Genomic DNA, 12,982 nt, shown 5'->3' on the forward strand with positions numbered 1-12,982 from the left:
TGGATCCTGTCCATGTTGAGTTAATGCTTTATAGATTTGCTCATTTTATCGTATGAAATAATTAATTCTAGCTGAGTTGTAAGCACTTTTTGATTTAAATCTTAAATCAAAATCTTTCATGATGATTCATAAAATAAAATAAAAATATGTATCTATATTTTATTAATATAATATTTGAAAATAATTATTTACGGATACTTAAATATTAAAATGGGGTTTCATGAAATTTTTAATTTTTTATTTATGTTTTGAGTAATAATCCTTATGTCTTGACTGTGCATGAAACAGTTATAATTATGAAGGCAGTAAAATTATTACGAAGTCAACGCTAGGCGCAGGCTCAAGGACAGAAATTACTATTTAATAAGCGAACTACCCATAAAATAAAACATTATGAAACGTTATCTATTTTAACAACAGGCAGGTCAGTTGGAGACAAGACAAGTCTCCGCTACTAGACAAAATAGTACCTGACCTAAAAAAACTACTAAAAGAATCGACATTTAGAACCATTAGTCCAGAGAGCTGGCGATTCTACGTGATATTTTTAAAGAAAACTAGAAATAAAATGGTACTTTTAAAAGTCGAATATGACCTCCAAAATAACTGTCTTGGTGTCAATAAAAAAAAATATTACATTTTACATCGCAAGTAATACAATGAGCAAGTCATCAACGCAGTCGAAGTTAATGAAATATACTCATTATTAGGGCTCACTCAAAAACTACTTGACAGAACCTACTTAAATCTAAATATAATTTGACTAGAGCCAGCTTTTGAGTACGAAATAAAAATTAAAAATCGGTACACTAGACACAATATCTGATAAACAAGTTCCTAACGGCTACCGTCTAACTCCAAACAAATTACGCGACCATTAAATTTGTCCAGCGCTTAGTATTTATATAGGGTCTAGTGAAATATTCTGCATACGCTCAAGTTCATTCATTACCGAGATAAAGGGATTTACGAGGTACGTTGTAAGTTTAAAATTTAAATACCTTTGAAAAGTATACAACACTGACCGGGTCCGGGCTATTTTTCAATACACAATACCACGCCCGTCGAAGCAAATCAAAGGCAATTGCCACATCAGACAAGATGTATGGTTTGGCGTTGGAATAATGAACATTATATGGACGAGCAACGATTTGGAAGGACAAGATGTCCTGATAGGTACTTTTTCCAAAAAACCAAATAAAATATTAAAAGATTTTTCGACTTTATAGCTCGTATTGCAGCGAAGTAAAGCGCTGTGATAACTTCCATGTTTCGCAAATGTTTTTCAATTACAAAGAATGCTTTGACATATTGAAAGCTAGCTGTGCCCGTGACTTCGTCCGTGGAATTTAACGGACAAGCTTTTTTTCAGTTCGCAGAGTTATAAAATAAATAGGTTTCTAAAATAAAAGTAGCCTACGTTACTCCTTATTACCTCAGCTATATGCCAGTGAAAGTCGACAAACAAACAACACACAGACAGACATCTATTGTAAAAAATGTTATTTTGGTATATGAATCGTGTAAACATCCATATGTATTTAAAAAGTGGTTATTTTAATATTACAAATAAACACTCCAATTTTATTTATTTCTGTAGGTAACACGTTTATAAATATTTATTTTAATTTCGTGGTGTACTATAAAATTGATTGGATGAATATTTGGAAACCGTGAATTCCATGTTGTTAAAGTTACTGAATGTGGCACAAAAAAATAATGTTTATTTTGAACGGCTGTAAGACGTCGATAATTTTTTTTTTTTTACTAAGGAACAAGAAATACTTTTTATTTTAAAACGATTGTAAAACGCCGATTTTTTTTAAATGTACCCGTAAGTGTACAATAATTATCTCTTTCAGTATGGCCACTTTCTGAAAGACAGAGACTTACCAGGTATACTAAAACGCAATATTTATTCTATTAACTTCTAAAATAAATATCGGCATTTATAACGTCCTAAAATATACGACTAGCCATTTAAAGCACGGTAGTAGACGGCAGGTGTCTGAGATCGGTGCACTAAAAATGGAAAATAAGCCTATGTTTGTAACGGCGACAACTGCGTGAACGTATAATCGTATAGTACTATGTGACAATAATAAAATAAGCATCTTGTTTGACTTGAAAGTTTATTTTAAGCTGCAGTCGTAAGTCCGTGTTGGAGGCACGTTTGTCTATATCATAGAAAACTCAACGCTGAACTTTAAAATATTTCTATGGAAAATATTTGTATGGGTTTTCTATCCTTCTGAATTATTTAAATGAATTCAACATCCAGATTAGGTTATGCATTTTCTTTGTCACTAAAGAATTAACTTACCCAATGATGGTTTGGGACACCCTGTATATACCATAGCAGTAATGATAACAGATCAATGACGACTGAAAACATCGTTTACATTTTAAAAAATTAATTCAAAGTGATTAATTCCTAGACGTTTTTAAAGAAAGATTGGTTCTGCAAAAGTGACAAACTATTTTTTGCTTAGAAACTAAAATAGTTTTCTAAACTTACAGCTCACAAAATATTTAAATATTTGAAGCGAGTAACGTAACCAGAAAAATGTCGACGTATAAAGATGGGTCTGTGACTCCTCTTTTAGGAACGTGTGTTTCGACCCTTATCAAGAGCATCCTTTTTTCTATAATTTTGTTTATGCTTGACACAATCTAAATTGTTTTTTTTTCCGTTTCATTAGTCTTTCGACTTCATGCTTCAACAAAAACTAAACCTAATTCCAACGTTCTAGTTGTTTTATTGTTTTTCTGTTGGTATTTTTAGGTTTAAGTTCCTATTTATTTTCGAGACAAGCAATCATAATAACTCGTATAATATTTTGTTTTTATAAACCTTTTAATAGTTTTAGATACCAAACTTATATGCATTTTAGAAATATTACTAGTATTCCAAAGTTATTTGATAAAACTTCTTTATGTTTTGTTTGTAATATATTTGTGGTGTACATGCAATAAAGTATAAAAAAAATAATAAAACATATTCAACGGCATTACAATATATATCATCTAATATGCACTGAAATATGCGCGATAAAGCGTTAACCTTATGTTATTATATGAAGCCAAAATAAACGTATGCACTCAGAGCTTCCCGTAGAATAAAATCCTATGCCAAGGGTCCGAAACAGTACACAAAAATAAATATTAGCATGACATAAAAATTTTGTCATTAGAGGGAAAAGAACCTTGCCAGTGGAAGACCTGATCGCAGTCATTACTGCGTAAACTCCTCATTAAAAAAAACATAATGTAGCTTTTAAAGGTGGATTTTAACTTGTGTAAGATCCTTCTCCAACCAGCTTACCTTTCTTCCCGATTGTGATTGGTGTTGCAAGGGCGGAGCGATCAGCCTGAGCGGTGGTGGCGCTGGTGGCAGAGCCGCCAGCAACGGCGGTACGAGTGGTACCACTCCGCCCATAGGCAGCGCCACCGCGAACTTTTGCACCCCCATAGTCCATGGCACGAACCACCCGCCGCCCGCCTGCATCGCCCCCCCTCCCCCGTACCACGCCAGCTCGATCAGCTTCCGACTAGCCACATTCACAACCACTGACACTATCGGTACCTCGCTGACATTTGATTATTATTCACTTTCACATGTACCTGTGGACAAAATTAAGATCATTATTATTGATATTTATTATATAGGTTCAAGTAGTTCAAGTAGGTCTTATTGTATTTGTATGTTTGAATATTTCAACGGTTTAACTTTAAGATTGACGAAGCGTTAGCGCAACGGTTAAATAACTGGCTTATAGCTATTGCGGTTGCAGGTTCGATTCCCGCACATGGCATACATTTTGTACAGGCTATACAGATGTTTGCCGTGGTCTGGGCGTTTGTGCTTGTGTATTGCATATTTTACCGAACTACCTACACAGGAGTCAATTCTACGGACCGTTGAACGTGAGGAGACGTTTATTATTATTATTGTTACAAAAAGTTGTTAATGAATTATCAGATAAAAAATTATTAACGATATTTTATATTCATTTTATATATTTATAATAGATATTATTAGATAAAAATATTTTAACATGATATTCATTTTTTTTAGTAATGTTGGATTTAGAAATTAAGGAAGAAGTTACGTTTAAATCTCCGTATTAAAAGATTCATACTAATGATGTTTATACTATTAGCAAGCCGATTTAGCCTTCACTTAATCAAAAAAGTCTCGACATACACACGTTAAATATTTAGAAATTAATTATTCCGACATTAAGACGGTCGAAAACTGGGTTAATACCGAGAGCTTTGGCGGTTAAACAAAATCTTTTCGTGGACCGCAGTTTTTTCTCTCGATTACGTAACACCCTCGTTTATTTCGATATATGTCAGCGTCATGTGACATCAAGGATGACCTTATCTCCGTTCAGTCTGTTGATTTTAATCCCAATGTTTAATTAACAGAAAATAAATCTAAAAAATATAACAATTGTGTTTGTTCGAACGACTGCTCTTTGGATAAGTAAATAAATAATAATATAAATAAATAAAAAACAATATAACAAACACACTGTATAAATGTGTAATATAAGTAATTCTTTTTTTTTTTATATTGCCCGGACAAGTTTAGAATAAAAGAAATAAAATCGACATATTCACGAAAAAAATACGGTACGCTGAAGTTCGGCAATTCAGCTAGACAAATATAAACAAATGCTAATTTCAATGTATATGGAATCAATGTATAAGTCGATACTTCCAAACCGTAGCATGTAGATCATTAACTCAGATCAAAGGGATTCTGCGTAAAATACGTACTTATTGGAGCGGAAAACCAAATGAAAATTGTCAGTTATTCGCTTTCTTGGCATTTTGTTGTAAATTTAGGACCGTAGGAAATCTCGGCGAATTAGCTGACCTGGGTCTTAATATATAAAATATATATAGTGTATATAAGCGTCTATATAGTGTAGCGTAGTGTTTAGTCTCTTCTTCTTACGATATCATTTATACAGGTAAAATTTATAAAATAAAAATTTTCAAGGTCATTCTGTTTATAGTTAACTGTTTGACATATAAAATAGTTAACTATCACATGCCATATTATTTCAAATAGGAAAGAAATGACCAAAGGTAACTAAAAAAAATTAGCTTTAAGCTAATCGAATTAGCCTTTAAATTGGGATCATAAATAATGGTACCTAAAATAATTCGTACCGGTAACTAAGTTGTTACTGACAGATCGTGGTTTTAAGCCTTAGTTTTCATTGGAGAGTAAGGCTTATCCCAACATTTGAATCATTATTATACAGCAAAGGAAACAATATATACTAGAAACTAGATAATTCAAACAAAAGAAGAGATGCAAAACGTGTGAAAACTGTTGTAACGTCCAAAGATCGTGCATTTACATAAATGCTAACAACACTTGTCAGCATTTATTTGAATTGAAGAATCCTTTAAGTATTTTCTGCTTTTAAGATCTTCAAATAGCCTTGACTCTCTCACTTTTGTAAATGGGAATTTCTAGATAGTTTTGTTTATTCAAATTCTTGACGTAATATTAAAAAAGTTATTTGCCGCCCTACCATTGAGTAATTACTTACTGAATTAGGCTCCTTTGACCTAAATAGAGAAAAGGTATTTGCCCAGCATTGGTACATTTACAGGCTGACTCAATTTAGATTAGTGCAATTGTGCATGAAAATTTATAAGCAGTATATTCCGTGATTTAAACAAACGTCTGACAATTTTTCCCGATCTGCTGCAATTTCTTTTACAGTTAATGCTTCATGGATGACGTTAATTCTATTGTCACGGAATATCATTGTGACGCCGGGATTCTGACGAAGATATTTGTAAGAAATAATTGCTCTCAGCAACTCCGAATAAAGCTTTTGTGTGCACGTTTATTCTAAAGAGGCGGGTACGTTCAAGACGGTTTTAATAACGATTAATTTCCGTCTCATTTAATGCTAATTTATAGTAACTTGTGGTCGCCCAGTGGTCGAAATTCGACCACAATTAATTTAAATTACAAGTTTGAACACTATTAAGGTTCTGTTGTCAAAGTCTATACTTCTATAATAATAAACAAATGAGTTTATATGCGTGTGTCTGTGAACTGATTTAATGTATTTTTTTATGCATAATTTAAAAAAAAGATATTAGCATTCTGCACTTTTTCTCTATATAAACTAAAGTATGCGAAATTTTATACTCCTCCGTCCGCGCAATTTTCGTAAAAATGGGTATAAAGTTTTTGCTTCACGTATTAATATGTGGGGTATCCACATATATAGACTTTTTATATGGAAATAATAATGAAACCTCATTTCTTGTTTTTATTTTGTTCATGAAAATATTTTTTAATAGGTGTCAAAAATTGGTATTTTAAATTCTTATTTTTAATTTTGTAATTCAATTTTATATTTTACTACGTACACGTGGTTTTTTATATTATTATTATTTAATAAAGAGTTGGTGGAGAGAACGAAGATCGTATCATTAATTCATTCGTTAAATAGCTCATATTCTAAAAATATATGGATTTTTATGTATAATTAAAAAAAAAATATGTGTGCGAAATTTCATACTCCTCCGTCCGAGCAATTTTCGTAAAAAGGGGTACAAAATTTTTGCTGCACGTTATATGTAGATATCGATTTGTATTAAGATATTGTTTTGTAATTAAGTTTTATGTTCTTTCGGTTTTTGTTACAGCATAAATTTTATTGTTAATATAAAAATAACATACAAATTGAAATATGGTCAATTGTTTTATGTTAAGTATTACTGATTATTTAGTAGAATTTATGTTCATAAAATAAAATAATAAAATAAGTTGTATCTTAATAAAATATTAAATAATATTATAGTTTACGAATAAAGTTTATATATTTAATTAAATTATTAATCTGATGATAAAAGATTTTTATTTATGAGATTGAGGAATGAAAAAACATGTCCTTTTTAATGTTATCCATTCGTAACATTTCGAACTAATAAATTTACGTTTACGAGTCGATGGATTTAATTAAAAAGATAAGTAATTTTTTTATTAAAAGCTGAAATAAATAATAAAAATATTATTTTAAGCACTAGCCGACCTTAAAGACCCCTGACACTAATACACACATAATAAACGCTTACGCTGAATTTTGATTCAGAATGTTTAAGATTTAAGAATGTAATTCATTTAAGGTACAACTCAAAATAAAACTAAGTGTATAGAATAAAAATTTCGTGGAGTCCTTACGTATTGCGAGCGAGTAGCGTGTACGTCACACCCAGATAAAGAAACGGAGGTGTCAGTCCGCTTCCGTAACAGGAAAAACGCAAATCAGCTGCAATTTATTCAAATGTGCATACGAGTATTTACATATTCCTGTTTCATTCGAGAATATTTATAGCCAGATAAAAATGAGATAATGATTACAAACAAGGTATAAATCCATCGAAGAGAAAGATGGCAAATACTTGAATAGCGCGCGTTTTTAACGAGCAGGTATCGACTGTCTGCGGTTACGCTCGGCTTTATTTGAAATGAATAATATTAAAATGTATTCTAAAATATTATTCAGAATACTTATAACGTTTAATAAAACCTAACCCATTATTTCTTTTTGAGATAATATTAAAAACGAGATACATTCACGAAGCTTTAAAACGTAGTGATTTATAGTCTGTGACGGTTTCTTGTGTTTTAAAAATAAAAAAAAGTGTCTAGACTTTTTTCAATTCTATTACAAATACCTCACTAGACTTTGATTGGCGTATAGGATGTGCTATTAAAATTTAACATGATGGACACAACAGAAATAATGACAAGCGGACTGTTTGTGATGTTGTAGACAATGGAAGTGACGTGACGAGCGGCATATGGGAAGATATGAAAAATGAATTATGTTTTAAAACGTGTTACTATGTCAAATACGAATGCTTATGATTTATTACAAGAATAAAAAACATACTTTTTTTTTCATTTAGAGTTCACCATTAAATATTTGCAATAAATTATGTCTCACAGAAATAGAATTACTTTTTGAGTAATTCTATTTCTTTTTAATTTTTTTCGTCTACAGACCTACGTTGTATTACTTTTCGATGTAATTGAGTACGGTTTTTTTTCGTTTGCGAGCAAACACAATTATGTATTTACCTATATATTAAAGATTAGCGTCACTAAAGTTGGATTGGCAAATCTGTGCCTTACCTTTTAAATTGCAGTGCGGTAATCGACTTTTTTATCTTTAAAAGTATTTTCGGAACGCATTATTTATGGATATAACGATGTTAAAAGTCCGCAATCAAATGAACGATTATTATTATTGATAAAGTCTGGAAGTTCTTTCGTTTTACACCGTTTTATTTTTATAAATTTTCAAAGACTCGGGCTCATGAGCTCTCGTAAGAAGTTAAGCTTTTATTCACATTAATAGTATCTTTTTAAAAGAGAATCAGTTTATTTTTAAAACCATTTTCAATGTATTTTCATTATATTTGCGTCGTCCTTACTAATTCTTTTAATGGTTTTATTATTTTGCTTCAAAGCATTTTATAAATATTTCTATTATTACCACTTGTATTGATGCTTGTATGAATATTTTGCATGCACTTCTTATTACTTAGTTGTTTATTTTTGTATACTGATTTTTTTTTATCACTAGGTCGGCAAACAAGCGTACGGCTCACCTGATGGTAAGCAATTACCGTAGCTTATACCTGCAACACCAGAAGCATCGCAAGTGCTTTGCCGACCCAATCCCCAATCTCCCCCCCCCCAGGAGCTCTGGTCACCATACTCACCAACAGGAACACAATACTGTTTGAAAACAGTATTATTTAGCTATGATCTTCTGGAAGGTCGAAGTACTACCCCAGTCGGGTTGCTCCATATTTTGAGCAGGGAATTCCTGCTGTGCCCTACCTCAGTTAGTACTGATTTCTAAATATTATCCTTTTTTATTAAAATCAGAGTTATTTTGTAATCCCAATGAAATAAGCTGTAAGTGTGTCTGTCTGTGATTTCAAAATAACTGTGTTTTTTTCAAGTGCATGTAGTTATTTACACGATAATAAAACACAAACAAACGAGTTTCAAACTTTTGTCGGTTGTCTGTCTGTCTTTCTGTTCATCCGGGCTAATCTCAGAATCGACTGCACCGATTTTTACGGGATTTCCACTGAAGGATAATGGAGCAATCGGTATAGAAATCGGGATTTGTGTGGGAAAAACCGGATTTACAGCGCACAAGTATCTACCACTCAAATAGTTATGGAATAAAAAACAATTTTTTTATTAAATACGACAATTTATGCGAGCACAAATAACTAAAATCTAAAAACAAGATCAAGACATCACATCTAAAAACAAGAACAAGACATCACATGGCAACGTATACTTTTCATCCCATAATTCCCACGGAATCAGGATCACGCTGTTAAAACAATAACAAGTGATGAAAAATAATCTCCCACGCGAACGAAGTCGCGGGTACAGCTAGTCTATATAAATAAAAATGAATGTTACTAGCCGCATATCTCAAGAATGCCGTGACCAATTCGGCTAATTTATTTTTTCGTATGTTTCTTAAGGCCCCCACAGATGGTGTTAATACAAAAAAAAAAATATTAAATAGATATATATTTTTTAATTTTTAGTATTAACTTTTAACAGAACGAAGTCTGTCCGAGCAGTTAGTTTTAAATAATTACGTGTCAATTTTAGTTTAAAAAGAAAACAAATTTAAACTTTACAATAAGTTTCGCCGCGTTGGCGCAACGGTTACAGCCATGGATTGTACCTGTTGCGCTGGCGGTTGCGGGTTCGATCCCCGCACACGACAAACATTTGTATTGGCCATACAGGTGTTTGCCGTGGTCTGGGTGTTTGTGCAGTCTTCGTGGGTCTCCCCACCGTGCCTCGGAGAGCACGTTAAGCCGTCGGTCCCGGTTGTTATCATGTACACCTGATAGCGATCGTTACTCATAGTAGGGAATATATCCGCCAACCCGCATTGGAGCAGCGTGGTGGATTAAGCTCTGATCTTTCTCCTACACGGGGAAAAGAGGCCTATGCCCAGTAGTGGGATATTACAGGCTGAAGCGTAATAAGTTTCGTCAGATTAGACCAACATCTCTTACGATTTGCTCGATTTTTTCATAATTCGGAGCTAAAGACCATTGACGTATTACAATAATAAAAAAAACAAGCAATTTTTTATTAAAACAGGATCACAGGATAACATTAATACTTTTGAGTGATACGATAATGTATAAGGGTTGTTAATGATAAACCAATTGGCAACAATAGGACAATGGGTCAACCGGACTTAAGCCTGTGTGGCGGCTAGTTAACAAAGGATAATAATGTTGATTGTGTTGAAATCACCAATTCGACGGAACGGTATACGTCCAGCTAAACTAAGCAGATTTGTCTGGAAAATACAAACACTGTTTTGATTGGTTTGTACTTCTATACCAATGTTGTTAAGACCAAAGTTTAGTTACTTTTTTTTAAACATTTTTGAAGCTATGTAATCGAATTTAATCATTGTTTTTCTTCAAAAGATTATAGCATGAATAATCGATTCAAACAGTACCATCCCACAAGGACAGGTATCCTTAAGGGAGACAAATATTTGTACAAAGACAAAAATCCATCCCGAGTGGGAATCGAACCTGCAAATCGCCGGTGTTTAAGTGCGTACATGGTGCTCGCAGTACTACACCAAGGCGGTTATTATATATGTAATATATATTATAGCATGAGTATAAGCGCTATAATATATCACGCGAGCAGCGCAACTGTATCCTATTAACGTGAAGGCAGATAAAATTATAAGAAATAATTCCATTTCAAACTCGAAGGCGTTAAATTTTAACTTTCTAAATAGGTCCTGATATATCGGATTATTTGGGTCAGTATTGTTCGTTGTTCCATTATTGTTTGCGGACAACGAGTTCCCATTGTTCCTTTGTAATCTAAGCGTGAACGAAATGTAATAGCTTTGATATTACTGGATTTAGTGCTGAGACATCTGATTTAATAGATAATATGTAGATGCTATTAGAAGGTATAATTAAAAGTTATTGGCAAACGTATCCTGGAGTGATGACCACGTCTTGGCAAACGCAGTGTGGGATGTCCTCCAGCCCATTGGACCGACGATGTATATAACATTGCCGGTGTAGACTGGATGAGGATTGCAGAAAAACGGGATGTATGGCGCGAACTTGGGGAGGCATATGTTCAGCTGGGCGCTGCAATAAGCTGAACTGAATAACTGACCGATTACAAGGTATCTGTGATAAATATTTTATTCTAAGCTTCGATCAAGATTCTGTCTTACTGCGATCAGATCCTAGTTAGGTTTAGTGTATATATTTCTTACTACAAGTAACAGTTGCTATCAAGTTTCAACAGTTGGGATCGACTGCTTAACGTGCTCTCCGAGACACAGTGAGGAGACCCACGAGGACAGATAACCAGACCGGAAAAAAATATACCAATATAACCAATGCAATTATCAATCCCGAGTAGGAATCGAACGCGCAATCGCCGGTGTGTGACCGCCCACTAGCTCTGCTACACCATAGCGATGTCGAAGGTAACATTAAATTGGAATCTCTTAAATTTCTCTAAAATAAATCCATGTCAATGAGATTGGTCCTTTTTTAGAGTTCGATAAAAATACAACCAAAAAGATAGGACAATTCCAAAAGCAAAATAGACAAATCTAGATAATATATGACGACTATAAAGTGTTATATTTCTGTACTATCAAAGTGTAACACGTATTCATTAAAGAAACAACTAATCACCTCAAATGTGATTGAAGGTATATTAAAGACATCAATACGATTGGAATGAAAAGAATCACACCGCATAGAGTGATTATTCGGTCGGAATTTACGGCCTCCCGACCGATCCCCCTCGTATTAACAATGAACGTCATTTAGTGAATGTTGATACCGGTATTGTAAGACGTGGGAATAAAAACGATTTGGTACCATGGATAACATGAAAACGTATTTAAAAACGCTACGATATTAATAAATATAAAATCGAAATCGATTCGTTCCTCATTACGAACGACCAAATATTACTATAGTTAGTATTGGACAGTATATCTTTTGAACGAGACCATCTCATTAATCATCATAACGATGTACTTGATCCAATTTAATCCGAAACCACACTCGAACCTTATTAACCAAACGCAAGAAACGAAAAAGCTAATAAACAAACGAAATAAAAAATATGATCGTGAGTCGACGAAGCGGAGGCATTAGGCGTATTTGCAAATTGAGACCGTGTTACAACTGGCCCTTAAACTTTTTCTTCCAAACATGTTCGTGTACAATAAATTAGAATGAGATACTTGACTGGAGGGGATATAAATTTTTAGACTTGACATTTACTTTTCGGTGTTAGAACGAAATGCAAGCGATAAGGCGCAGGTTTTGACCAACTCAACGAATAAATTTTTGATCGTCGGCGTCTGCAACAAAAAATGTTGTATTTTTGATGCTATGAATTAATGTTTAATTTTGTTTGGGTTCGTGGTTTTTTTTTGTATTTACAAAACCGATGTTGTCGATAGTTTTTGTATTAACAACGCGTTGGTGGTTTTCTTCGTTTTACGTCATTTTTGTTTGAGATCTCTTGTTATCGTTTGTTAATGGATTTATTAGCTTTTGAACAAAACGATAATACGTAAATATAAACATTTTTTTATCCACAAACTTTTAAAATTCTAAATCGCTTTCAATAGTTCTTCCGGCAATAGAATGTTACATTATTAAGACACAATAGAAATAATGAAAACGACGTGTTGGCGCAACGGTCACGGCACTGGTTTGTGGCTGTTGCGCTGGCGGTTGCGGGTTCGATTCCCACACGTGACAGACTTTTGTATTGACCATACAGATGGCCATACAGACCATACAGTCTGGGTGTTTGTGCAGTCCTTGTGGGTCTCTCCACCGTGCATCGGAGAGCACGTTA

At 33.3% G+C, this 12,982-nt stretch overlaps 1 protein-coding gene across 1 annotated transcript in view; it reads right to left on the reverse strand.

Annotated features, from left to right (window-relative positions):
- LOC123669311 (RNA pseudouridylate synthase domain-containing protein 2) overlaps positions 1-12,982 on the reverse strand; it is a 176,804-nt gene that overhangs the window by 78,214 nt on the left and 85,608 nt on the right. Inside the window, exon 2 of the mRNA XM_045602921.1 lies at positions 3,326-3,624. Within this exon, the coding sequence (XP_045458877.1) occupies positions 3,326-3,508 (183 nt within the window). The 5' untranslated portion in view covers positions 3,509-3,624. The remainder of the gene's footprint in view (positions 1-3,325; positions 3,625-12,982) is intronic.

Source organism: Melitaea cinxia, chromosome 3 (assembly GCF_905220565.1).
Source record: "Melitaea cinxia chromosome 3, ilMelCinx1.1, whole genome shotgun sequence".
Classification (NCBI taxonomy): Eukaryota; Metazoa; Arthropoda; class Insecta; order Lepidoptera; family Nymphalidae; genus Melitaea; species Melitaea cinxia.